General features: G+C 42.6%; 1 protein-coding gene across 7 annotated transcripts; it reads left to right on the plus strand.

Moving 5' to 3' along the window:
* Nucleotides 1-27518, plus strand: P4HA2 (prolyl 4-hydroxylase subunit alpha 2). Of its 7 annotated transcripts, none has more exons than XR_014572509.1 (16): nucleotides 1-131; nucleotides 1066-1169; nucleotides 7723-7816; nucleotides 8724-8820; nucleotides 10919-11070; nucleotides 12564-12701; nucleotides 14171-14410; nucleotides 16151-16362; nucleotides 17124-17300; nucleotides 19526-19596; nucleotides 19837-19936; nucleotides 20652-20705; nucleotides 23186-23379; nucleotides 25460-25528; nucleotides 25800-25896; nucleotides 27277-27518. XR_014572509.1 is itself a non-coding variant. In XM_083799219.1 (16 exons), exons 3-16 carry the CDS (start codon nucleotides 7741-7743, stop codon nucleotides 27345-27347), a joined length of 1614 nt encoding a protein of 537 aa, XP_083655345.1. In that variant the 5' UTR covers nucleotides 1-131; nucleotides 1066-1169; nucleotides 7723-7740; the 3' UTR covers nucleotides 27348-27518. The 7 variants fall into 7 exon arrangements, 6 of the variants coding, with proteins under 6 accessions (XP_083655345.1, XP_083655343.1, XP_083655347.1 ...); XM_083799219.1 differs by having other exon boundaries at nucleotides 23186-23245; XM_083799217.1 differs by having other exon boundaries at nucleotides 23314-23379.
* Nucleotides 27519-27763: the final 245 nt, after the last annotated feature.

The following is a 27763-nucleotide window of genomic DNA, read 5'->3' on the forward strand; positions in this document are numbered from 1 at the left end:
GGGCGGGCGGGGCGGGGGGCGCGGCTCCCGGCGCGGCGGCGGCTCAAGAGCAGCGGGGCCGGGCCGGGCCGGGCCGGGGGGGAGCGGACGGACGGCAGGAAGGACGGACAGGAGGACGGGCCGGGGTCGCGGTGAGCCGGGGCCGGGGCTGCTGGAGGGGTCTCGGGCACGCGAAGGGGCCGGGAGCGCGGCCCGGGTGCCCGCACCCCCGGGTCCTGCTGCGGGGTGGTTGGGGGGGGGGGGGGGGGGGGGGGGGGGCAGCGCTGTTCGCGTGGATATCGCTCTGGGTCTCCCCTCCCCACTTCTTTATTTTCCATTTTTTAAATAAAAGTCCCCGCCTCGAGCCACCTGCGGCTCCTCCCGCCCGGTGTCGGCCGGCGCTGCCCGGGGAGCGAGGGGCGAGTCCGAGGCCTCCGGTGGCCTCCGCCGGGCGGCCTGGAGGGAGCCGGGGCTCAGAGACAGGGCTCTGAGGAGACACAACAGAGACAGCCCCGTTCCTAAACCACCGGCAGCTGGCAGGGCTCGTTCCCCTTTTCCCTGCCCTGGGGCTCAGATGTGAGCGGTGCTGTCGCAGAGCCCGGTGGGGTCAGCGTGCCCGCTGCGCTAACCGGCTCCCCGCGTATTTCCAGTCTGCTGTCACTTTGAGATGAAACAAACGGCATCTTAAGCTACATACAGGCTTTTGGAACTTGCTTGTTCCACTCCCATCTCCTTCTGGTTTAACACGAGACTTGTTTTTTTTGGGAAATCCTTTTGCCGCTGTCAGTGGTTGGGCAGCGAGGCGTGAGCAGCGGGGTGTGGGAAGGGAGGGTTTGGGGCAGGCCCGGCGGCTCCAGGCTGGTGCCAGAGCTGCAGCAGCACGCATTCAGGGGCAGACAGGAATAATTCAGCCTCAGGATGCTCAGAACTTCGTTATAACCTGGGAGGAAGGAGGACATGTACGTACAGGCCCTGTTTGGAGCCCTCTGGCTTCGTGCTGCTGCTGTTCCTCGCCGGTGATCGCCCTGAGTCAGGCTTTCCCAGAAGGCGTTTCATAATAAAACTTCTTGCTCCTTAATTTTATAGGTGTGTTGTGAGCACGAAGCTGATCTGACAGACCACTGCAGCCATCTTCTCCAGGCTGATACTTCAGCTTTCGGGCATCAAGGACCTAGGAAACAATCCTGCAGGTATGTTGTAAATGTCAATTGCTACCAGTAACCGCCGCTTGGATTTTATAGGCAGAGCGCTGTGTAACAGCTGTAAATTGGCATTGCTGTGACACTAACGGGCAGGAATTTTGCTTCTTGCTTTTGGCATAATTTCTTGAGATTCTTTTTAATATAGCCCTTTCCAGTGCAGGAAGTACAAGCCATGGATGTGATTGTGTATTTCAAAGACAGTAACAGCAGGGGGAGCATGATTTACTGTTTAGTATAAGTTTTTCATTCTAGATTTAAGTCAGGAATCTAGTCTGTTTATAATTTCCATGCTGTGCATATTGGCAAGCTTCCGAAGAAGCAAGCTGTAAACATAGCTTTTTCTATAGCTAGTTCTGATTTTTGTGTATGGCTTTCTATATGTCTGAGAAACAAGGACTCAGGGTAGGTTAGGAGGCATGTTCTAGGGTGATCTGAGATTCAGCCCCCACATCTCTGAGATAATGTCTTTATTTTAATTCAATTGCTGTTATCAGTTGAAAGGAATACCTCACTGACCACAGACCTGTCTTAAAAAAAAAATCTTCTTTCTGAATAGAAAGATTTTTAATGTTATTCGAGCATATGGGAGGCTATCTTAAGCGTTAAGATATACTAAAACTATGGGCTCCGCACAGTAAAATGAAGTCTGAATTTTAATGCTGGAAAACAAGCTCCAGTGGGGGAAAAAGCATGCAGTCCTGCTGTCTCGTCTTCAGTAAGAGTGTGGGGTTTGGCTCTAGGCTGCTTCATGTCTGATGAGCTTGCAGGCACTGTGGAGTAAGATGCAGGCAGGTTTGCTATGCTTTAGATTTGCATGAATTTTCTTGTTCGCTGGAGTGCAGAAGAATTTTCTTTGCTATGGTTTAAAAAAGTGGAAGTTAATCCAGATGCTTATACTTTCTAAGGGTATTACAGCTAAGGATAACACAAACCATTTTATGTTAAAAAAAAAAAAAGGCATGCAGTTCTGCATGGATGTACTTTATCCTCGTTAATGTGTGCAAATGAACAGCTTTTTTCCTTTTGGATTGCCTTGAAAAGCACAAGCGAATCATATTATATTATTTGTTAGGCAATTATAATTGTTTTCAGATGCATATTAAGCCTTTGGCAAGAAAGGTAGTGATGTAGGCATAAGCTGCTTTGAGCAGTAAATTCGGAGTGTACTGGGGGAAGGAGCTGGGAAGCAGTTGCATGAGGAAGAAGAGCTCACTTGTGAGGAGGCACCGAACGTTGGAAGGAGGCAATGCCTTTTCTCTCTCCCTGGGTGTGACCAAGAGCTAGCTGTTTGTAGGAAGGGAGCTGCATGCTGCGCTGATGGTGTTGGAAATCCTGTCACGAGGGTGAAGGTGTGCCTGGGTGGGACGCTGATAGGCATTTAAGGTCATACTTCTGGGTTGGGAGTGGTTGAGTGTTGGAGCATCTGACTACAGTTGGATAATAGATTTTAACCCCCTAATAGTTTTTTTCCGTCATCTGCAAGCAGTGAAAATTTGCTTTATTAGGGTAAAATTACTGTTTCCTTGCTATTTAATAATTGTAATTAGTTTTATAGCTGCCATCATCTGCTGGCTGCAAGACCTTACTGCTACAAGGTGGATGTTTTTATGGCTGCTTTTCTTGTAGCAGTATCAAGACAATTTCTTTCTTGGCAACATCCTGAGTATGTATTTGCAATTCAGTCCATCTTCTGGCTTTAAATAAGTATGTAAGAAATCTTGCAGGTTTCTGTTTGTACCATTCTCCAATTAAATATAATTAGCTGTATGTGCAGCCATCAAGACTGATAGAAAGTTGTGGCCTACTTTTGAAGGTCTGTTCCTTGTGGAGGAGAAAGGAGATGAAGCCAGCTGCAGTCAGGTCAGTGCTTCCTGCTGCGTCTGCAAGTAACAGACTGTGGGTGGGAAGCCCAAGACAAGCCTGGCTCGTCTGAGAGTCCAACCTCAAATTGCTGCTCGAGGACGGACCATTCTTCAGGGCCTGGCACGTGGTCCTCAGCTGTGCACGCACCAAGAACTCATCTGGGGCCTGAGGTGGCTTCGGAATAGCGACTTGTTTGTTAGCTTGCACCACGATACTTTAAATTTAGATACAACACAGAAGCAGCTATTTTAGCAGTGGTTTTCCAGGTGCGTTCAATAGCATAGGCAAGCACAGAAGAAGAGGCGGGCTGTGACCCTTATTTGTCATCAGCTTGTAAGTTGTTGCACTCTGATGGTTTACTGTAATTTAGGAAAATGATATATTGCACTTTGTTTCTTCTGTTGTTTTTTTTTGCATGCTTTATTTCCCTGTAGCAAAGTGCGGGTTTGGGTCTGTGAGAGTAGAAGCAAACTAGGGAAGGGTAGTGTACCTTAACTGCTGGGAAGGAACCATTGCTCTGTGCTCTGAAAAAAAAAAATATGGAAAAAACGGGAAACCAGAACCGTTAGGAGTATATTAAAGTTTGATTTGGCTTCACTGGCATAAGCTTAGACTCTGAATGTCTGTAAAAGTTTACCTAGTGAAATGTAGGGGGGGAGTCGGTGGTGAGAGAGCTCGGTCTGGATCTTGGACTCCTTGGCACCTCAAGTGGCACAGTCACTTTTGAGAGATGGAGATTAGCAAGGCAGGGAAATACTTGTAGCTCTGCAGGGTGGGTTGGGAGCTTTGGGGTTTGAGTGGAGGACTGCGGACCCTCTATGCCCAGACACTGCGGTTGGAATTGTATGATGTTGGCTTCTGGAAGCTGAATTGTAGATAAAAATCTTGTGTGTAAAAGAAACACCTGGCACGGTAGTGTGTTTTTACATTTCAAGAGATGTAGTGTAGGCATTGAAAAATACCCTGTATTTGAAGGGTCCTAGCAGCATGTATGCGCCTGGCTATTGGCACAAAGGGAGTCCTGTCACATCTGGGGGGTGGGAGACTGGTGTGTTGGTTTTTTTCCTGGAGCTCATGTGGTTGTAATGAGAGTTCACAGCACAGCAAGTGCCATGCTCTGGCCTGATCCGTCATTTTAATAAGCAATGATAAGGGGTGCCATTTAGTCTTTAAATCGCCCAGACTGATCTTATGTCAGTTCCACTTAATTCTTCTGCGTGAGGTGTCTGCTAATTTGGAGCCTGAATAAGGCACTTGCTTTTGTTCCATCTTTCTAATTAGGCTGTCAAGGAATTGGAACGCTTCTTCTGCCTTGGGTTTTGTTCTTCTGAGCATAACCTTGTCTGGGAAGGGAAAAGCTGACATCCGGGAGCGGATAATCAGCCGTGAGACAGTTAGCTGAAGATGAGGGTTAGCACAGTATGTGTGCTACTAATTGTACATTTAAAAAAGCTGCAGAAAGTAAGTAGTCCCCTTACATATGCTTCCATTCCAACCAAACGGTACTTGTCAAAACTTTTTTTGGGGTGAAGAGGAGGAGAGGGGTTTTGTGGTGTTCTAGCTTGGTAGACACGCAGATGTTCACGGGTCAGGTCCATTTTCTTATTTCTTGAGAATTTTTAGCGCATTTAATGAAGAACTCAGTCTAACTCATGGAGAAAAAATCCATCCTGGTCTATTTGGTCTAGAAGAACTTTTTTCCTTCTGCCAGTGCTCCCTGCAGTCTGACGGTACTCTTTCCAGTGGGAGCGATGATTCATTGAGGGCTCGCAGACCTAGAAAGTGTTTATACAATATCCATTCGGTCGGCTTTTTTGCTGTGCTGGCTGGCACCTTTAAGGAAAGGAGCGAAGCATGAAATGTGTCGGTGTACGTAGAGTTGTTGAGCTGTCTGTCACTGGAAAGGCTTCATGCAGCAGCGAGAGCGGTCCCTTAGGCGGTGCGAGCGCTTGGTGGCGAGGAGCAAAGCGCTGTAAGGTCTGAGCTCCCAAGGCAGCGTGTGCTGCCTCCTCTCGGCTCCTGCTTAGGGGTTTTCTTCTGTGCTTAGCGCTGAACTGAGCCTAGTGGGCCGGTGCAAGTCCCCTGAAGTCCGCTGCAGGGCAATGTGGCCGTTCTCACTGAAAGAAACGGAAATCCTAAATTCACCTGTGCAGCATGACATGCCTGTTACCTGACGATGCCAAAAAAAGCCAGGAATGTAGGCAGAGCTTGTCCTACACAGACCTCTTATCAGCAGAGTTCAGGCATTTCTGAGCAACTAAGGTCTTCCATTCTCTGAATAAACACTGGTTTTATAAGTGTCTCGATTGTAGTTATTGAGGTGCTAAGGCCCCTCCTGGCTCATCCCCTCTTTGGTAGCAGATGGGCTAGCTGTAGTGGGGTGGGCGCACACGTGTGTGTGTGCACGCACACTTGTGCTCTCCAAGAATGTGGTTATGACATCACTTTCAGCCTCCTGTCATTCGTTATTTCTTGCTGGCTTTCTGAATAACAGCTGCGAAAAGAATGTGTACAAACAATCTGCAAACCCTGCAGCCAGGTGTCCAGCTTATTCAAGCAAGAGCTGATTTCCCTGTTTACTGAGGGTTTCTGTTTATTGACTCAAGTAAATCTGAGTAGGATGGCAAAGCTGTTAAAGATCTGCTATAAAGACAAGCTGCTAGCTGTAGTAAGTGTTCTTCTTGGCAGATATCCTGAGCCATGAGAGAACATGGTGGGGAGGTGCAGGGAGAATGCGAAGTTGTGTTGTTTTAACTGGAAAGCTCCCTCGTAATTGTTTTGCCAGGCTTTGTGTAGTGCATCCAAAAAAACACTCCGTGAGACGAGAACAGACCCTGCAGATGGACAGTTCTGGCTTAATATATCCCAACCGATGTACTTCCCAAGCGCTCTTGACTCGCTGTGCTTTCTGCTATATCGTTTACTGTGGCTTTTAGTGCTGGCAGACCTCTGCGTGGCACCACTCATTCAGCTTCGCTTGGTTCTCACGTTACCCATGTACTAGTTATGAACTAACTTAAACAAGCCGTTTGGGAATATGCGGTTTGCAGGGGGGTGAGAAAACTGGGAAAGGAGAAGACTTCTTCTGGTGCTCTGAGACGCTGCTTTCCTGCTTACTCATGCTCGCAAACTGTTGTGGTAAATGTTTCTGGTTTCTCACGTAGACTTCTAAAGCAATCAATAGAAAAAAAAATTAAGCCATCTTGCAATGTGATAATACATGTCAGAGCTGTTTGTAATGCTCTTAATGATGGTCATATCACTGGTGGGCTTGTTCGTGCCCATGGCACCAAGGAGCCTGAGTGAGGGTTAGGTTGTATGGTGCCATAGACGCAAGAAACACAGAAGGAGAGGGCAACATCCACCTGCCAGCTCCTGTTTTGTGCTGTGCAGGCAAACACGGAGCTCAAGGGAACAGTGAGCTAGAGTTGTCTGGAATTACCCTATTTTAATGCTTCCCATATTGCATTGCTGAAATTTTAATTTTCCATCTCTTTTCTTTTCCATCTCTTTTCCCTTCCCTTTTTCCATCCATACCCCTTTCCCATCAGATCTAGGTGACTGCCTTTTGTGTGCATGCTGTTAATGTATTTTTGATTAACAGCAGGTCATGTGTGGTCACTTCCAGCCACCGAAGTGTTTACCCAGCTACAATGGGTAGGAAATGGGAATTAGCGCTGTTACATTAAGGAGAGCTGTTGTTGCTGTGTGGGTGTTATGGCAGCTCCCGAGGGCTGGTGGCGGTGGCTGTTCCTGCTCCGTGAACAGCAGCTCCGGAGCGAGCTATGGGCTGACCTCTGGATCTAAGAGCAGCACAGGATCCTCCGAAATTCACTGGAGCAGGCAGACATCAGATCTGCATGAAGAATTACAGCTCCCAGCAAGTTCTCCTGCATGGACTTTGCATCCTTCACCCCACTCACTTGTCTTCTGTCTTCTGCCGTGTCTGCCTGCTGCCCGGGCTGGGTCTCCTCATGCCCACGCCGTGCTCGTAGAAGCGTAGCAGTCTGCTTTCTGCCCCGTCTCAAGGGGCTGGGGTGCTGAACTGGCACAGCTTTTGAGATGCGAAAGTCAGGGGCTGTGCCCAGAGGCCAGTGTGCTGGGACGGTGTGTTTGAATAAGCAAAGCTGGAAATTTTCTTCCAACTTTCCCAACGTTTGCTGCCACTTCTACTCTACAAATTGCTATATTTCTTTATTTGGCTTTCTCGCTATTTGAATTTCTAGACAGCTTTTATATAACAGTTTCCTAGCATGCTGCAAGTCTGACCATTAGATTTAGACCTTTATTATTGCTGGAAGATAGAACTTTGTATACTCTCACTTTCCAGCTGTGAATTTGAAGGCATCGAGCTGCACTTGCAGAAGGTTGTTCTCACTGTTTGTGTGGACAAATACGTTGCTTCTGTTACATCCATCGTTTGAGCATGTCTTCTGTGCAAGTCCCTTAGAGGATTCCAGATATTTGAGACTGTTTTGGGTGTTCCAGACTATTTGAGACTGAGCTTCTCAGCATGAGGAGGATTTTTTTTTCAAGCTTTACTGATCACGGCTCAGTATTTCAATGACCCAAATAACTTTCATGAGGATGCAATGGTTGAAGGTGAAGATTAATGCCTTGTTTTTCCTCGAGAATAAGTTAGTCCTTTTCAATCCCTTTTCCTTTGAATATGTTACAGGTTTAAGCTATCTAGAAGATGAAGCCCTGTCTGCAGTTGGTGTTCTTTATCTTCTTGATCTGCCACACAGAAGCAGAATTCTTCACTTCAATAGGTATGGCAAGAACCAATGCACAATGTTATGATACAGCTCCTGAGATTGCCAAAACTGTTAATCCCCACGGCTGAATTTCATAACTTTCCTCATATGGCCCTATCAAGCACTTGCCTCATCAGGGAAAGTAACTCCTCAACATCCTTGATGCTATCCTGCTGTGAAGGATCACCTTCTCTTTATGCTTGCCTGTTTCTGAACCTTTCTTAACTCTGAAAAAACATCCTGCTGACTTCCATGTACTTAATTATTACTTTGCAAAGCTGCAACTAAAGCTGCTGTTGGGTTTGTAAATCACATTGAGTCTTTCAGTGGTTGGACTTTTGAAAAGCAAAGCTTGTCGTAGTACTTTGGATTGATAAGCTGGCAATTTCCGCTAATGCTAACTAGGTGAGACTCTTCAGTCTATAAATGGAGGAATTTCAGACTAACTTAAAGTTAGGTTGTTTCCACAGATACCCATATTGAAAAGCTGTAATTTTAAGTGATGCTCATAGTCAACTAGTAACTTACTAGTGTGACCTCATCTGTATCCGTATGTAGAACGGATGTTATGGCAACTATTTGCATCTTTTGTTGCTTTGACTCAATAGCTGTGTTAATGTCAAACCTTTCTTTTGATTATCTGGCATACAATTATAGTACTAAAAGTAATTCAGAGGCAGTGAAACAGTCACAGTAAAGCTGTATGGGCAATTGAAGTTGAGATTTTAAAAGCCCTTTGAAGCATCTGAATGCCGGACTTGTAAGCCCCAAAATCTACTATGCATACAAGCTTTAAACTGCACATATTAAGTTTGTTTGTTCTTTGTTGGTTTTAATAGCTCTACAGTAGCTGAGGTCTGTCTTGTCTGCTGCTGGAAAACTTCTCTTGTATGTGATTAACACTTGGTCGTATTTTTTTCAGGTCAAATGACAGACCTCATTTATGCAGAGAAAGACTTGGTGCAGTCTTTAAAAGAATACATCCGAGCAGAAGAGGCCAAGCTGTCTCAGATTAAAAGGTAGGGGGAGAAGTTTGCATGACGGTGAGGGGTGACAAAATGCAGAACCTGTTGTGTTGGATTGAACTACACCTTCCTGTTGCCAGTCCTAGCCGTTAGTTCTGGTTAGCATTTCCTCGATAAGTTCTCAGAGAGAACATGGGTAGTAAGCTGCATGTAACTTATTCCCACAAACCTACAGAGGGGGCCCTGCTTCAGATATTTTTGAACTTAGTCTGTTTAGTGACTCTGGCGTTTTTCTGCTGCTTGCCCTGTCCCTGTGCCATCACAGTACTCCTGTGGGGAAGACACCTATGTCAATCAGGAGCTTTGTTTGTGTGAGCTGAATGCATGTGGCTGCTGGTGCTCTGCTAGCTTCTAAGTGGTGCGTCATGGCAAAATATCAGCTGCACTGTGTAGTGGAGTGCACACTGAACCTGACTGCCCTCCTGTGTTGCCTTTGCTCTCAGGGACAGTGTTCTTGCCTGCCTCTCTTCAGTTACCCACCCAACTATAGCACAGCTCAGATTATGCTGGTGGCTCAGCTCAGATGAAAGGTTCTTGCTGACAACCAATACTTCCTATGTCCCTTAGGAAGACTGTTGCTTACCTAGCTAAAAGTAATACCTAACAAGGCGTGACACTAGAATGGTATGAGGTCCAGGTTCAGGAGAGTTTTGTGCCTGTAGCTGGTGGAGCCATGCTTTCCAAAGACTTTATGAACTCCAGACTGTATCTGGCTGTTTGATCTCCCTTTGGGATTGTAGGGTGGGGTTAGGGTTATGAAGCAGTGAAATGATATGAATTCCTCATCACTTATGTATGCCTAAATATTCATTTCTTGAAAAGCTACCCTTCTGAAGAAAAGGTGTCTCCTGTTCAAGTGTGATTAAAGAGGATGTGAGTTGAATATATGTATAAACTGATCTTTAAAAAAACCAACACGCTTGCATGTGTCAGTCCGTCAAAAGAGATTTCTTTGTGTTAAGCTTTCAGTTGACTGTATTCTTGCTTATTTATAAGCAAGAGTATTCTGCCACTGTTACAATATTTGAGCTCTGGCATCCAATATACTTTGTAATAAAGGTGCTAAATTTCAACATTGAATAGGGTAACGTTTTTCACTACTGTCTAATTAGTTCTAGAGATGTTTGATTCAAAATATTGTGATGTGAGTAAAGAGTAGAACTTCACCTTATTACTGCTTTGCAAAATAAATATTAGAAGTAGTGAAAGCCAGATTAAAAAAAGGAAATGCGAGAGACTTGTCTCAACATATTGTTAATCTGATATCCCTGCAAAGGATCTGTGTGTAATCTTAGTTTTGCTTTCTGTTGCAACATCACTGTTCACAGAATAAGCCAGGCAATATGGTGATACGTGGCAATGCTTGTATAAAATTGCTTACAACCACGGTTCATTCATTGCTTACTGGGTTTGAGATTAGACTTGAAGGGATTTCTAATGTTCACTATTAGCTTATCTCAGCAGTGTTTTCTTCCTATTGAGTACTGGGGAGCGGAACACAGAGCCTGGCCAGATTTTTCTATTAGGGGATAATAGGAAGAGCAGCAGAAGAAATTCTCAATGTAGCATCAGTGATGTAACTGCCAGCAAAGCATGGCATCCCACTGCTGCTTTGAAGCTGACTGGTGCATGCTAGGTGACTGACAGCACTCTTTATGTACTCTACCTGAGGGTTTCCAGTCTGAAAATCAAAGTTTGGGGTTTATTTTCCATAAAGCTAAAAAGCTCTGGGGTGTTGTTTGTATTTTTACAAAGATGGATTAAATGATACTCAGTGTTGTGCTCTATATATCACTTTTATTTTCTGAAGTGCAGTGTGCTGAAAACTGATGGCTTAGACTTCAAGAGCTGCACGTCTACTGTAGTAAGATTTAAAATAAAAAGCAGGGAAATAAATTCCTTCAGAAGAATATTGTGATTTAAAAAATAAATTGTACTCCACTTTATCCTCGTAAAGTTGAAAGCTTGACAGCTGGTTATGATGGCAAAAGCAGCAATAAATTGATTCTAGTGGTGTAATTAGGGTGACTTAAGAAGGAAGACATGCATTCATAAATTGTTCTCAGACTGAGGCATGCAATTCTCTTTCCAGCTGGGCTGAAAAAATGGATGTACTGACTAGCAAATCAACCTCTGATCCAGAAGGGTATCTGGCACACCCTGTAAATGCATACAAGTTGGTGAAGCGTTTAAATACGGATTGGCTGGAATTAGAAAACCTGGTTCTTCAGGATACAACAAACGGTAAGGAGCTACAGCGAAGAAGGTGCTGGTGGGAGGTAGCCTTACAGCACTGTTGCTTCCTGTCATCTTCTGGAAAGTTGCAAGCTCAGCTGTGGTTTACTGTTGCCAAGTTTGTTTGAAACTTGAACCAATGGCTGGCCTCTTGTTTTACTTGCTTGGCTAACCAGTAAACTCGGTGCTTGAACAGGACAGAGTCAAGACTCAGAAGCTGTTACCTGTAATAGGCACGTTATATCTGGGTGGCTTGTGCTGTTTACGACAGGAGAGTGGGATATGCTGAAATGGGCAGTTGTGTTAGAAAAGGTTTTATGCCTTTTATTGAGTTTTATATTCGCCTGTGTAAAAGCTTACTCATCTGTCTTCCCAATCTGCTGCTTCTGTAAGCAGTCGTTGCTTTTAAACCATGTTGATCAGTAGATAAAACTTAAGAATCAAAATGAGACCTGCACTGAGCTGGTAAAGGAATTCTTGTCAGCTCCATTGCTAAGAGTTGGCAAATGTCTCGTAACTGGATAATATACAACTGCTATCTGTAAACCTGTCCTTCTAAATCAAAAGTTTCCACTACTAATCTTTGCTCTTGCATCATATTGTTAGTGTCTGCTTGAATTTGCTTCCTTAAGCTTATTTTCTTAAATGCAAGCTTATTTTTACTGGACCCCTTGAAAGTAAGGGGGAAGAAGGCCTGTTTTTCAGGCAGAACGGCATGTTTTCCCTGTCTCCTCTGCATTTGAAGTTTTCTCTCAGCCAAGATTTTTATTGTTTTTTGGAATAGTCATCCTAGAGACAAATAAAATACTTAGTTCAACTGAATACTTCTGTCTGTAATTCTTTTTCTAAGACTTCCTTTTCCAGTTCTGCTTGTTGCATGGCTAGAAATGGCTGAGTTTTCTTCTTTGGTTGATTGCCTCCCCTTCTCAGCCAACTAACCTGCTATACAACCTTGATAATACTTATTTCTAAATGAAATGCACTACATAAAATGTTGCCTGTTCTTACTTGCCAGATTTAAAAGCCTCTTAACAAGTCAGGTTCTATTCCTGTTTAGGGTTTTCTGGATCAGTGTTTCTGTCCTGAGCTGAGATTTGAAAAGTCTTTATGGCTTTATGGGTTGAAAAAATCTGAGATCATTGTCCAGTGCTATGATCTGCAGTTGTCTCTGGGTATTTCAGAAGGAGAACTGGTGAAAGCTTAAGCTTTCATGCTGGGAGGAGAGTGAGGAAACTGAAGATTTAGATTCACATTGTACTTCAGTTGTGTGGCACAAGTAAACTGTTGATAGTTATTTATCTCTTGTCATTTGCCCATGAGCTGCTTCTTAAAATGGGACAGAAAGCAAAGTTTAAATAAATCAAGAGCCTAATGAGAGACTTCAAAGCTAAGTTACCTGAATCTCAGAATTCCAAAAAAGCAGATAATTCTCCTGTGTTGGTCTGGAACTGATGCTTATTCAAACCATGGAAGTAACATTATCTTTCCCTTTTAATGCAAAGGCTTTATTGCGAATCTCACAATTCAACGTCAGTTTTTTCCAACTGAAGAAGACGAGACTGGAGCCGCAAAGGCTCTGATGCGCCTGCAGGACACGTATAAGCTGGATCCTGAAACGCTGTCTCGAGGAAACTTACCAGGCAAGTGTACAAAGGTCTCCTCTGTAAAGAAAAGGTAACAGGCATCCTCAAACTCTCAAAGTCCTTCTTCAGTAGTGCTGAAGGACCGTGGCTCTGAAACTGTGCAGCTCAGGCACTTGTGGTTGTGTTTATTTTGGCATTTTGAGAGCAGCCTGGAGGTTGTTCCCACCCAAGCCAGGGAGCCATGATCTGCAGTGACCAGCTCCAGTAGCACGTGTTTTATTTCTATTGTTTTAAAAGGAAATACTGATTTTTTTTGTAATCACCATACCAAAGCAACAGACAAACTTGCTTGTGCTGGTTACTGTGTAGGCAAATAACATGGCAACTTCCTGTCCCTGAGAACTTAGAACTGGGGGAAGGAGATGCTCTGTAATTCATTGTTCTGATGGCTCTTCCAAAGCTTGCTTCTGTTCTTGTTTGTGATCTTCCAGTGAGGTTTGGCTGAATCACTTGGCTCCTTTTCTTTATCTGTGAAATGGGGACTAACAGTACATTCCACAGAAAGATGTTTTGGGAACTACATAGATGGTGTTTGTGATATTGTGATGTTATTTAGGGCATGGCATGATGTTAAGAGGGCATGGCATCAAATTGCTCCAGGGGAGTTTCAGGTTGGAAATTCTGAGAAGAGAAATTTCTTCTCAGAGAGGTCAGGCATTGGAATGGGTTGCCCAGGGAGGTGGTGGAGTCACTGTCCCTGGGGGTGTTTAAGGACAGGTTGGATGTGGTGCTTAGGGACATGGTTTAGTGGGTGGTGTTGGTGGTAAGGGGATGGTTGGACCAGATGGTCTTAAAGGTCTCTTCCAACCTTAAAAATTCTGTGATTGTTTGTGTTCTGGCAGCTGAGTGACTTTGTGACTCCTGCTTGTAAGAGATTTGCTAGCAACCATAACCTCTTCCAGTAACGCTATTTACAAACTGAGTAGGCTTCATTAGAGTGTGGGTAGTTGAGTTTCCAAAACAGTTTATGTAGGTTATTAAGAGTGAACTTAAAATGAAGTCATATCTATGCATCTGTTGATCTGGAGCAACCGGAAATCTGTATGCAACTAAACAGTCAAATGGATACCTAGCTTGCCTAAATATCAATCAGCTGCTTATGCACAAGTATACATCTCAAGTAAAGAGCAAACAAGCTAGCTCTGCATATAGCTGGGCTTCTCCGATCACCTGTGTTAACTTCATTTCAGTAAAGTTTGCTAAGCTGTCGGTCCACTCTGTCTTTTTTGATAACAGAACAGTGTAATACTAATTTTGTTAAACTTTTCTTGGTTTCCAAAGGGACGAATGCCACAATTATGATGGAATATAATCTTTAATTCCTGAAGGTGATCGGTTTGGTACAGAATGTAAAACATTGTCAGTGCTTTTTTAGAAGCCTTTTATGGATGATAAATTGTATTTTCCAATATTTGAAGGCAAGGATGCTTCTGTGTGGATTGCTAAAATTTTCTTTTTGTTACTAGGAACAAAATATAGATCATCTTTGACAGTGAGTGACTGCTTTGGTATGGGCAAGACTGCTTACAACGATGGAGACTACTATCACACAGTGCTCTGGATGGAACAAGCCTTAAAACAGCATGATGAGGGGGAGGACACAACAGTCAGTAAAGTGGAGATCCTAGATTATCTCAGCTATGCTGTTTTCCAGTTTGGGGACTTACACAGAGCCATGGAGCTCACAAGGCGCCTGATATCCCTCGGTAAGAACCAAAGACTCACTATTCTGGTACTGGGAAGCATTGCCAGCAGCAGCCAAGAACAGTCATGGTCCATATATATTGGTGAGCTGACTGGGAGGGTGTCCTGCCAGATGGCTTGTAATAAACATGAGTTATGGGAAAAGTCTACTTGTAAATGAAGTATCTTCTGCAAGCCATCCTATAGTCCATGCTGTTATTACCTAAAGACTAAATGCGTCTGACTGGTACCAGTGCTTAGGTGTACTGAGATGCATTTGGTAATGGTTAAAGCCTGGGTTTAAAGTCTCAAGTGTAGATGAAGGCTACCATGGACTCGGGGGGAGTACTGCCTCTTCTGTCAAGTCCTACTGACCTCTTATATTTCTCTTTATATTCTTCTGTGCAGGCACTCTTTGATGCCAAGTGAATTCTTTGAGATCTTAAAGTGTATTTGAGTAATCAGATCATAGATGGGGTTTCTTAAAGCCTGCTTTTATCTCTGGTCTGTTTCTAGCTTTCTTACGAGTAAGCAAATAAACAGTCCTTCCAATACAGCTCTACCTACCTCTTGGGTTGGGAAGGTTTATCCTCTTCAATTAGAATTAACATCTGACATCTACTGTCTTATACATTTGTATGTTTTTTAAATCAGCTGTGGTTCTTAATCTAGATGCTGGCTGCATCCTGAGAGTAGATGAAGCTGTTTTATTGAGGGGGAGGGGAAGGGTAAAGATAATTTTAACATCTGCAGACATTGGAATTTACAGATTAAAATGTACAGGAATATGAATATGTATTGAATCCAGCTCCCTCTGCAATAATGTTTAGCGCTAATAGCAGAACACAAATCCTTATCAGCACCAAACAGTGGAACAGACTTGGCAGTCCCTTCTGGGAGTAGCAGCTTCCTCTGCTCTAGGCTAACCTTCATCTAGCCAATATTAGCCTGTTCTCCAAGGAGTAGTTACTTCTTTGGTCTTTTGGGTTAGTTAAATAAGAAACACAACGAGCATGGGAAGGTCAGAAGCAAAAGAAAACTGTTCTAGGTGCTGGTGTCCAGAAACATAGCGATGAATAGGAAATTGTTCCTCCTTTGTTGTGCTGGGTCAGGTATAATAGATGGTTAAAACCATGCGTTGTTGGTATGAATCAATAAACTCCATCATCAATAGTCACTAGTGATAGGTCTAATGATGCTAGTGATCCAGGATACCTCCCTTATAAGCCTGTTATAAACATCAAATGGGTGCTATAGATAAGCTGGTAAATGGTAATGCTTAACTTCTGAGCTTCCAAACTTTACAGGAAGCCTTTGGGACTGAAGTTTGTGGCTGGGACTCCACTGCAGTCCTGGGTTAAAGCGTGCTTGTGCAGTGCAGGTGAGAAGCATTTTGGAGAAGGGTGCAGCAAGTAGACTGGCTTGATCTTTGCTTGGTGGCCTTCTCCTGGGTGGAACTAGGCAGGCCAAGTTTGAAGAACAGGAGGGTTGTGAAGGCCAAAACCTCTATTTTTTTCCTGCCTGAAATGCATGTTTTGTGATAGGTCCTTCCAGAAACTGTTTTGCAGGAATGTGCCTAACTTCCATTTGCAGGGACAGAAACTTCCCAGCACTGGTTTTATGGTGCAGACTGGAGCTATTGCATTTGGTTGCCTAATAATGCTTTAGGAAGGGGAGAATTACTGATGCAAAGGCTTGTTTGTATTAACAGTTCCTGAGATATGCATAAGTTGCTGATCCTGTGTGTTTTTTCCCCAATGAAGACAGCACTCATGAGAGAGCAGGCAGTAATCTGCGATATTTTGAGAAGCTGCTGGAGAAGGAGAGAGAAGAGAAGTCAAGAGAGAACTCATTAAACAATACAATGGCAACAACAGAACCAGTGGTGCAAAGTGGTGCATACGAGAGGCCTCTTGACTACTTGCCAGAGCGTGATATCTACGAGGCCCTTTGCAGAGGCGAAGGGGTGAAAATGGTAAGAGGAAGGCAAGGATTTTCTGACTGTCTTTGCATAAGGATGATCAAAATTGCTGATGTGTGTTACTCGGTTACTTTTTTCAGAAAATCTAAATGTAACTCTGTCCAGGATGAGATTTGTACCTTATGTCCCCAACTCTGTCTTAAGTTACTGTAAATCCTATACAGAAAAACAGCTCTCAGCTGTACTTCTTAAAGACTATTGAAAATTGCTGAATAGACAAACTCATAATCAATTTCAAATGCTGGCTGTATTAATATAGTAGGAGGCGTTTTCCACGGAGAGATAGTTACGGTTTGCCAATGTTATGGAATCACATCATTCCTTCTCTTTTGTGCGTCTTGACTGTGTCCCCCTGGGGTAGTCATTTTGACCAAGCAGTTTCTGGTACCTCTCTTCAAACCTGGCTTTAATTTCAGTGCAGGGGGAGGAATCCATTTGTTCCACCTGCACAGTTGTAATCATAAGAACTGGACACTTTTTTTTAACCGCTGGTTATTTATGTATTTATTGTATTTGTCTAACTTGAAGCCTGTTATGATTTAGCTTTCCAAGAGATTAGTGTTTCACGTGTTTTGTGGTATCTTGAGTGCATAGTTTCACAGAAAATTGTAGAATCACTCAGGCTTACTTCAAATTAGCTGTCAGCTGACAGCTTTTCCAGTGTTTTTGAAATAAAGCACACTTTTTCTTGCCTGTTTTAAGTTCATGAAAAGTGCTTGAGCAAACAATGAGTTTTACTTAGTGTCTTGTTTCAGACACCTCGAAGACAGAAAAGGCTATTCTGTAGGTACCATAATGGAAACAGAAACCCTCATCTGCTCATAGCTCCCTTTAAGGAAGAAGATGAATGGGATAGCCCTCATATTGTACGATATTATGATGTCATGTCTGATGAAGAAATTGAGAAAATTAAACAGCTGGCTAAGCCAAGGGTAAGCTTCCTTTCATCTCTCTATTGCCTACATACTCAGTGCTTTAATCTATTAGCAAAGACTAGGCAAAGGATTTGAGAGGCTTGGTTTCATACTACAGATAATACGCTGCAGCTGTGAACCTAAAGGGAATGATTTTGAAACTGCCAAGTGATGTAGAACCATAAAGACCAGGCTCCTGAAGGTATTTATGCAATGTTGCAGTTAATTGTGCAAAATTCTCAGTAAATGGCTTAGGAATTTTTACTTACAGAAAGTCTTAAAACTTTTTAATAGTTTTGCTTATGCCACTAAAGTCAGAGGAACTCTTCATATCACCTACGTAGTGTAGGACTGGGATCAGTCCCTGTAACACTAGGCAAATATTGTAGTCTTAAGATTCAGATAAGTTTTTCATTAAAAAAGCAACCATTTTATTATTTTTTTTTCAAAATCTGTCTAGCTCTGCTGTAGGAATAGTTTTGAATTCTGCAGCACTACTGAAAGAATGGAAAATGCAAGTCCTGTGATGAAATGGTCATTAATAAATACAGCTTAATTTCAGCCAGGAAAATTTAGTTAGTAATCATGGAAGCTTTCAGACAGAACTCTGAAGTAGTATGTTAGTTTTGGGCTTGGAAAGATGAGTGCTTCCTTTGTTCTAAAATGTATTTACAAGAAACTTCTACTCTTAGTTCTAGGCACTTAACATTATCTGCAGTTTACACTTGCCAATATTTTTTTTGTCTTGTAGAAAAGCAACATCTGTACGTGATATTCAAGTTGGTTTTCATGCTTGTTTTGCAAAATGCAATCACTTACTCCAGTTCCAAAAAACTGTTCCAACTTTACAGGCAATACATCAGAGCTGACTTTTGTCAGCTGCTCAGCACTGGAAAGGGTCAAGACATTTCTTCTTTTTATTGGTGTGGAAGCCTGAACAGACAAAGATACGCCATTAGATCAAATGCTCAGTGCAGAAATCAAGCAAGCGTGTACAAGCTCAAAAATGGCAGCATAATGAAAAGTTTGAAAAGCTAAATTGTATCCCAAAAGCTGTGCTTCACTGTGTAAGTGAAGACCAACATTCAGTCATCCTGGCTCTTCTGTTATGATTTATGCAGGAGAAATCTGGAGCAAAATAACTGAGTCAGAATTACGGGAGTAGCTTTGCCAAGAACTCTGGTATAGAGACAGGACAGTTAACATGGATTGTAAGGTTGGTTGGCATCTAATTGAGGAAAAAACGAAGGAAATATTTGCATTTTTTTCAGGGTATGCAGTTAAGTTTTTCTGGGAGCTATAATTAAGTGGAAGGAAGAAGGCATGATTTTAAGTGTTTGTGGTTTGCAGGAGTTAAATTTAAATGTGGTCTGACTTTGCAGTTAAACAAAGGAGTGTCCCAGTTCTCGTTCTCAGTTGCAAGTATGAAAGCAAAGTGACCTGTTAAGCTAGTAGTAGTCAATTGCGCTGACACCACAGCAAATCTGATCAGATTTGCCAAGTTACAAACTTTTCCTGCAATTACAGTGACGTGGCCTAACAGTGATGCATTACTTGCTGTTCACAACGTGTAGGTGAGCTGTAGTTCTGAAGTATTACCTTCCTAATGCTGTACCAATATCTCAGGCTGCCACTGAGATTGTGTTCCAGGCATCTTTCAATTGGAAAAATTTGAGCATGATAATGTTGAAACTTGTCCTCAGGAGTCCTCTACCGCTGGATTTGTGTGCCCCATAACTCGTAGCTCATTCTGTAAAAGTTTTCACCCGTTATTTTTCATCTGAGAATGAGGCTGTTTTTTCCCAGTCCACATGAGGAACAGGCTGATTAAATTTATGTAGCATCCAATAATTCTTTCTGCCAAGAACTTAGGCTTCATATGTTGTTAACTTTTGTTGTTGTTCCCTCTTGCTAACATTGACTCCAGCTGTTTAAAAAGTACCTTAAAAAACCATAACTGTTCAGCACAGACTACTTGTGGATTTAATGAATATCATGGCTTGTGCAGTCAGTCGGGTTCTCTTTCCGGAATAGCTGCAGGTGATGCATTGCACTTGAATTTCTGCATGTGTGATTCTAACATGAAATCGGAACAAAGTCTAGGCTGGAGCTTTAACTTCAATCCTTTGATATATTGAAATTTGACAAATCGGCTGCTGATTTTTGGTTAGGATGAAGAGAAATTATATATTTTTAACCTATAGTTGACATGTTTCTTCCCACTTGGGATTTTTTTGACACAGCTGGCACGAGCCACAGTACGTGATCCCAAAACCGGTGTCCTTACAGTGGCTAGCTACAGGGTATCAAAAAGGTAAGCATAGAGAAGAGCTCAGCTTTAAGATTTCTGTGCTTAACAATCCTAATCTGCTACCTACAGCTGAAAATGCAAAGCGTGCTGCATGTAGCAAAAGCTTGCACAACAAATGCATAGTAAATGGCTCAGCCATGTAACTGAGGGCAGAAGAAGTCCTTCTCGCTTGGGAAATGGGTGGTTGCGGCTTGTGTTCTAAAACAACGTTTAAATCTTTCCTATCCCTTTCCCTTGTCCTAGCTCATGGCTGGAGGAAGATGATGATCCTGTTGTGGGTAAGGTGAATCAACGAATGCAGCAGATCACAGGGTTAACAGTGAAAACAGCTGAACTGTTGCAGGTCAGTACGCTTGGTTCTTACCGGGATGAAATCTAACGACTACTTCTTGGTCAGGGCGGTGTGCTACTTGCACATACAAGTGTAGGCATGGATATTACTCAACTCCTCCTAGGGGTTCTGTTGTCTGCTGACTGAACACATGAGTTCCCAGGAAATGGATAGGTAAGGGGCTCATGAAGAATGGCGGGGATGTCCCTGGCTGTAAGGACCTGCCAGGTAGATGCCTTCCCTTTGTGTGACAGGCAGAGACGAATGGAGGCTATCTAAAGAATACCAGATAACTTTGCACACAAATCTGATTTACCAGTTTGTTTTGAGGGAAATGCCTGACACTTCTGAAGACTGCAAAAGCTAGTAAAATACCCATGCTCAGGTTCTGCCTCTTCAGAGGAGGGAGCATGGGTGTAATAGAACTATTGCTGCTCATTTGTGTTAAACAGGCTGTTGTAGTGATAGGTAAAGAGTGCTGCTGTTAAAGTTTCTCGGTGCTAAATGTTTCTTCTCAGGGGAACCCTTAAACTATGAAAGAGAATGCTTAAGATGTCTTTCATCTGCATACCTCATTTCTGGTAATCTATAGAAAAATAGGGTTAAGTGTGTTGTAGATAACAATCTTTGCCACAAAGTACTGTTTTTCAAACAATGTTTTGGATCTTTGAGAATTATCTTCTGCAGCAGTCATTTGCAGTTCAGTTTTTCTTCTTCCATGCTGTAGGTTGCTAATTATGGAATGGGAGGGCAGTATGAACCACACTTCGATTTTTCTAGGGTAAGATTGCTCTTAATTATTTCTTGGGGGTGTGTGGCAGTGGGGAACAGGTTACTCTGAGAACTGTTGAAACCCTTATTAAAATGCCTTGTATACTAAAACACTCAATGTATAGCCCAGTTGCATGGGATGAATAATGACCTCTGGAAAGCTTTCACACTCCCTTCTCTGATGCTGAGTTCAAGAGAACGAGGAACAAATCTGCCTGCCTGCTTATCTTTGGCCCTTTGGTTCCTTGCGCAGTGTAGAGATGTTAAGTCATACAGCAGTTGTATGTGCTCTTTCCATTACTTTATTAGGAAATTTAGGTCTGCGAGCTTTGGGTTGTGAGTCTGAGTTGTTCCATGAGGCTTATGAGTTTAGCAGGGTTGAGTCCTCCTTTGCTGGGTATGTTAAAGCACTTTGCAGGAACTGGCTGGGCAGGAGACATCCTCCCACTTTCCTTTAAAAAAGTAGCTTTTATGGAAATCTGAGTTTTAGAGCCATTCTGGCAAAGCCCTTATTATGGCTACAGCTATGGGGGCTGTGAAGAGGGCTTTGTCAGCTGTGTCCAGGATGGCAGTGCTATGGTGAAAGCAGGAAAACTTGGAGCTGGTACGTGCTGGATCTATACCAGGCACTAGAGGGCTCTACCTGGTAAGTGACAGCTCTCGTTAGCTGCAAGAGAGGAGAATCACAGAGTCATCTAGGTTGGACGAGACCTCCAAGATCATCTAGTCCAACTTCTGAGAAGAGTAACAAATTCTTCATTGCTACTCTAAAATGGTTTTGGAACTCCGATCATACCGGAGAGCTATGGTGACCAGTACTTACAAACACAAAATCCATTTATGATGCCTTGTTTTCAAGTAAGAGCCATGTCTTCAATTGAATCTATCTTGATTCAGCTTATTCCAGTGCTTTTTTACCAGGTAGAATGGGTTGCTGCAGCCATAGAGCAGCCCAATAAGTGAGTATGGAATTGAAGCTACCTTACTTAGCACTGTTAAAAAAAAAAAAAAATAAATCAATCCTGATTTTCAGTGCTGTGGAAGCTCATATTCGTTAGCTTTGGCCTGTTGAGAGAATTTTGCTGTTAACTTTAACACTGCTTCGTTTCCTGAGTCAAGCAAATGCTCTTAAATTCTCTTCAGAGCCTTTGAACTTCAGGACCTCAGACATCAAATTGGCCAGTATGGTCTTTACTTTTGGATTAGGCAGCTGGGACAGAGCTTCATTTGGAACATAACCTTGGCTGCAGTCATCGGTTAAAGCAAGGCAATTGTGGAATTTGCCATGGGTTTGGACTGGTCCGCCAGGCTCTCTGTGCATCACAGATTTCAGTGTTGTAATCCAGAGGCATTGCTGTGTTTCACCATCTGATCAGCCTCACAGCTTTTTGTTCCCTTACCGCTCTCAAATTGAGACACTTAAACTGTATATTACAACTCGGAGATTACACTGATTGCTCAAAAGTTACCAAAAGATCTTTTGATATTATTGAAGTTCAGAAATGCATGGCTGGACCAGGGTTTGGCAGAGGTGGTGGGGAAAAAAGGGAGACCCGTATCTGTGCTGTCGCGTTGGCTTTTAGATTGAATTTGTTTGCACTGATGCACAAAGTTACACTTTGAACCCATTTCAGGAAAGACCTTTTATTTCTTGAACTATTCAAGTAGATTGAACTGTCTTAGGGATGGTGGGTTTCCTTGCTGTTTGTTTTTCCTGATACCAATTTCTGCTGTTTTGACTGTTGAAGATGATTGTTTTTGTGTAGAAGAGTGCACCTTAATGTCACTTGGCTTAAATTAGTTCTTGACTGTTAGTAATGTAAATAAACCTTTAATTCTGTTTTTTGAAGGGAACAGAGATGTACTGGAATTCTAGATGTTTTCTGCTTCTAAACTGGCACAAATATGATCTCATACTTAAATGAAACTCAAAACGCTTTCTGCAGAGTAGAAACTTTTTGCTCTTTTTGATGTGGTCCTTAATTGTAGATAGGCAACCACCTGAGAGAAACTTATTACTGCTGTTCTATTTCATCACTGCTAGTGAGAAATGCATTTCCTTTTCTCATGACGTTCCTTCTCTGAGAATCACTACTGCATTTAATGAGAACTAGTATTTTACCTAAAGCATGTTCAAGCTGAATTTTCCATATTCACCTCAGCTGTTGACTTTGGATCAGTGTCTAGTAAAGTCCTAGCCTGGTGATAACTTTCAGGTTACTTAGTGTCTGTGCTGTGGGCCCAGAAAGCATTGCTTCTACTCTAATGCCCTGAGAATTGCTTCAGTGCTATTTCTCCTTATAGCATCCAAGTGCAATGTGCATGCATTTTGCACCGTGGCTGCAATTTCCAATGGCTTTAGAGCTGCCCTGTGTGAAGTCCCATCTTTATTCCGACTCTAAATTGAGTCTAAAGTTCTTTCTGCAGAGCTACACATAACTCTAGTGTGAGCCAGTTTGGAACGTGGGTTAAAGTTGTTGTCTGTTACAGCGACCCTTTGACAGCACACTCAAATCGGAAGGAAATAGGCTAGCGACGTTTCTTAACTATGTAAGTACCTCTGTTTGTCTGCTGTCTGTGAGCTTGAAGTTTGCAGTTATTCTTATTTAATTTTATAGAAAGATGAGCCAGATGCTTTCAAGCGGTTAGGGACTGGAAATCGTGTGGCCACTTTTTTAAACTATGTAAGTATGATGATCCTTTATGCATTGAGCGTAACTTTTAGCAGCATCTTGTTTACAGCTGGTACAGTTCATTTGCAGAGATTTCCTGGTATCTGGAAATAGGGTCGTATTTATTCTTGCAGCATCAGGTGCTGTCCCATTTGAGTTAATAGAATTGATATTCTCAGAGCAGAAAACTTCAACAGAGCCCACTTTCCCCTTTTGGCTACTCTACTATGAAATCTTTGATTTCATTGGATTCCCACTGGTGGGAGAAAGGAATGTGGTTTATTTCTGTTTGTTTCTCAAAGGTGAGTACGTGGGGTACTCATATGATACTCTGTTTGAGAACTTGACTATCAGTCATTTACTGTGGGGCAGTCATGTTCTTCCACCAGTGTTTGACAGCACTTGATGCTGTGGTCTGTCAGCCTCCATTTTAACTTCTTGTCAAAAGCCAGAATTGCTCTTGCATAGCTGTTGCTTCAGTAAATGGAGGAGACATAGCTAATAAACTTGATGCAGCTGGGGAAGGGGCTATAACTGCAGAACTGAAAAGATCCAATAGTTGCATGCATTATACAGCCTACAGACCATGTACACTGAAATCCTCGCAGGCACTTAATTGGCACTGATACTAGTGGCCCAATGTTTTCACAGTAGTCTTGTTCTGACGACACTCGATCAACTTCTGCTCAACTATATGGTTAATTAGGATCACCTAATCAGCTATATCTAACTTTTGAGTGATAATTTCAAATATAAATTGTGATGAGATCATTATAGCTGAGCTAGTATTCTGAGTGCAAAGTGCATCTCAAAACAGAATCAGAAATACTTTCAAGTGGAGAAAAATCTCTGAAATGAGTCAGAATAAGATAAGCAGCTGTGAGATACTGCTGCTAAGAGGCTTTAATTCAAATTGCCTCAATCTTTCTTGCTTCGCAGACTCTTGAACAAACCTTGATTTCAAGTGAGTGCTCCGCATCGTATCCTCTGCCAGTTGTACATGGTCAAAGGCAATTTACCCTTTGTATGTCCAAGTAGAACGTATCATACTTGTACCAATGTCCCTACTAAAGAGTGTTTTGTTGCTAAGATGTAGGTATTAACTGGCAAAGTTGCATGCACGTGCTTTCTAGTTGGAAGGGGCAAAACACTGTGCACCTATGGCATCTTGTGCCCTTTTATTGTAGGTACCAAGCAGGAGGACACCAGAGTGGTAATAACATCTGCTTTAAACAGAAATCCAAGTTACAATAGAGAATATGGGGGACTTGGGGGATTGCATTCATGATTGTTCTAAATTTGGTGGGAGTTGGATCTGACTCAGTTGTTTCTTGTAATTAGTACCTGATCAAAAATTTACTGAAACTGTGGTAAGACTTTCTATTTTAATGGGAGTCTTTCCAGTAACTTCAGGTTTTGAATAAAGTCTGTAGAGCTTATAGTGAATCCACCATAAATGATAAATTCATTGGGCTAAATTCATTGCAGTGTAGAAGGGCAAAGCGTAAAGATGTAAGCATTTCTTTAGACCTATACTTTGCTATATGTATTTAAGCTTGAGATGCATGAAGCACTTGAAGTGGCATGAGGTTGTTGAACGACATAGAAACAGTGAGGAAAAGTGAGATTTTTCTAATGGTTTATAGTTTCTGAAGTGGTTGACCAAGATGCATAAACTAAATTATGAAAATAAGTTCCAAGGACACGGTTTCAATTTATGAGGAAATGTGTGGTTTAACAGACGCTTATTTTCCTAATTGGATCATAAACCAGAATGAAATTCTTGAAACGGACTTACTCTGAAGTCTTCTCCCTTGTTAACAAGCTAGTACTCTAGAACATTGCAGGTACACAACTTTTTATGGCTAGTTTGTGTAACAGATTATACATAATCCAGAAGTGCTAAACAAAAACCTTCAGCTGGAATAGCAGGCTTTGCAGTTCCTGCTGATCGAAATGCATCCTTTCTTCATTAATGCCTCTTGTAGACAGGTGCCAGTAGAAATCTGTTAGGATCTGGGGCACTTAAGCTTGTGGGACTGCATGTACAAAAGTGCTGTAAATGGTCAGTTTGCTCACTTTGTTTTCTCAGATGAGTGATGTAGAAGCTGGAGGAGCTACAGTTTTCCCAGACTTCGGGGCAGCGATATGGCCCAAGAAGGTAAAGTCTCTTCGTGTGTGGCTTGTTCTCCTCTTCTCCTTTTTCTGTCCTTCTCAGTACGGTCTGGCATCCATTTAAGTCAGTGAAAGTGGCAGTGTCTAATGTGAACAGTTTGTGTAGAGGTGTTCTTAACAAATAAGGATTGTGTTCACTCTCTGTGGTGAACATGACTGAACTAGAGTTGGGACTAGATAATTATTCAGGCGCACAAACTTAGGAAAAAACAAGTTGGGTGGATTTTGGCTAATCTCGAACTGATTTGTGTTTGCAGGGAACAGCAGTGTTTTGGTACAATCTTTTCAGAAGTGGCGAGGGTGATTATAGAACAAGGCATGCAGCTTGTCCAGTCCTAGTAGGGTGTAAATGGGGTAAGTAAAATTCTTTTAAGAACAAAACCTTGTATGCATGCAAAGGTGGTGATATACTGTACCCTTATAACAGCACCACCTAAGTTATTAAATGCTATTTTAACTTCAGGAATTACTTGTCAATACTGAAAACTTACACCATCAATGTGAAGCAGTAAGCTATCACTTTTTCTAGTGAAAGCATCTTTTGTGGCAATGATAACAGAAAGCCTGTAAGAATGTCACTGGGTTTGCGTAGTATAGAATCATAAAATGCTTTCGCTTAGAAGGGATCTTACAGATCACTTACTTCTAACCCTCCTGCCATGGGCAGCAACACCTTCCACTAGACCAGGCTCTTCAAAGCCACATCCAGCCTGGCCTTGAACACTTCCAGGGATGGGGTGTTCCTGGGCAGCCTGTTTTGGCGCCTTACTACCTTCATAGTAAAGAATTTATTCCTAATACCTAATCTAAATCTACCCCTTTTTAGTTTAAAGCCGTTATCACTTGTCCTATCACTGATCTATATCTGCATCAGGATGACTTGAAGTATCAGTTGATTAGAATCAGGCCCGTTCCTACAAAACTTGTGTATAGTTCTAACTGAAAGGGGGGAGAGGTCTTTGCAAACATTCACATCTACCGTACACCCTTTGTGGTTTAAGGGCATGAATAAACAGTTAAGTGGGGCCTGAGTACTTCTGCAGAGAGTGTCTAAGGATTATATATACAGGGAACCTCTTCAGCCACAACAGTGTGCCAGTTAACTGAGCCACTTACCCAGAAAATGGCATAAGAATGTTTTTATACAAAATACAGTATGTACTAGAAAGAAACCATGTGGTATTGCTTATGTGTATTTAGATTTCTCCCTGTAGCACGCTCCCACTTTAGCCTGCCCAAGAACTTTCCTGCTCATGTTATCTGATCAGATGGGTGCTACCATGCTTCCTGGAAGCACACATTCTGATATGCACGGCTAATAGGAGATAGATGCTACCTCTCGTTTGCCTGGGATGTCCGTAGTCTGTCAACAAGGGGCTGTTTCCTACCTTGTCCAGCTGTTTGGTCACTGGGATATTCTGTTAACTGCTGAAAGTAGCCTATATTTCTCCCGTCATCCATTCCTGTACCCACCTCCCACAACCTCCATGGCGTTCCCCTGGAGTGCTTTGTAAATGACACCAGATCCACAACAAACTCCTTTGTTCCTATTGTCCAATTGTGCAATTGGGAAGACCTTTTCTTCCCCAGCACTCTGAATCTTCCTGTTTACCATTGGATGGGTAAAGAGGTATAAGCAGGTGTAAGGCTTTACCTGAAGTAACACTCTGGGTTGCAGTAATATGTACAGACTGGGTGCGTGGTGGTAACTAATTTCACATCCTTGTTCCACAGTTTCAAATAAATGGTTTCACGAAAGAGGAAATGAATTTTTAAGACCTTGTGGGAGAACAGAGGTTGACTGAAATCCGACCTGCTGCAGGCCTTTGTTTCTTCATCTCCTTTTCTACTGTTTGTTCTTCCAGTTCATTTCTAAGAAATGATCCATCTTTTTTCCCCAAGATTCCTGGCACTTTACCCAAAGAGGATAAAATATGTAACACTTGTGAGTGAAAGTAAATGGCTTTGTACACATACTTGTGTTTTGGTTGCTGTTATTTCTCAGTCTCCATGTCCCATTCCCCAACCTCCCTCCCCCCTTATTTTACCAGTCTTCCACCCTCAACTTTCTCTGTAGTAATGGTGCAAACAATGAATGGTGCAAACAATGCTGTGGGCGATTCGGTGTTTTTGAGTGCCTGGTCTTGTGCCTTTTGTACCTCAGAAGTTTTAGATGTTAAATATTTCTTTGAACCAAAGTTTTTAAGTTGTGTACATGTTG

Source organism: Anser anser, assembly GCF_964211835.1.
Source record: "Anser anser genome assembly, chromosome: 14".
In the NCBI taxonomy this organism is placed as follows: Eukaryota; Metazoa; Chordata; class Aves; order Anseriformes; family Anatidae; genus Anser; species Anser anser.

Coding starts and splice junctions, on each gene's coding strand:
- P4HA2 (XM_083799217.1), top strand. CDS start 7,741: ATGAAGCCCTGTCTGCAGTTGGTGTTCTTTATCTTCTTGATCTGCCAC. Junction 17,301..19,525: donor AACAGCTGGCTAAGCCAAGG/GTAAGCTTCCTT, acceptor TTTTTGACACAG/CTGGCACGAGCCACAGTACG. Junction 20,706..23,313: donor CACACTTCGATTTTTCTAGG/GTAAGATTGCTC, acceptor TTAATTTTATAG/AAAGATGAGCCAGATGCTTT.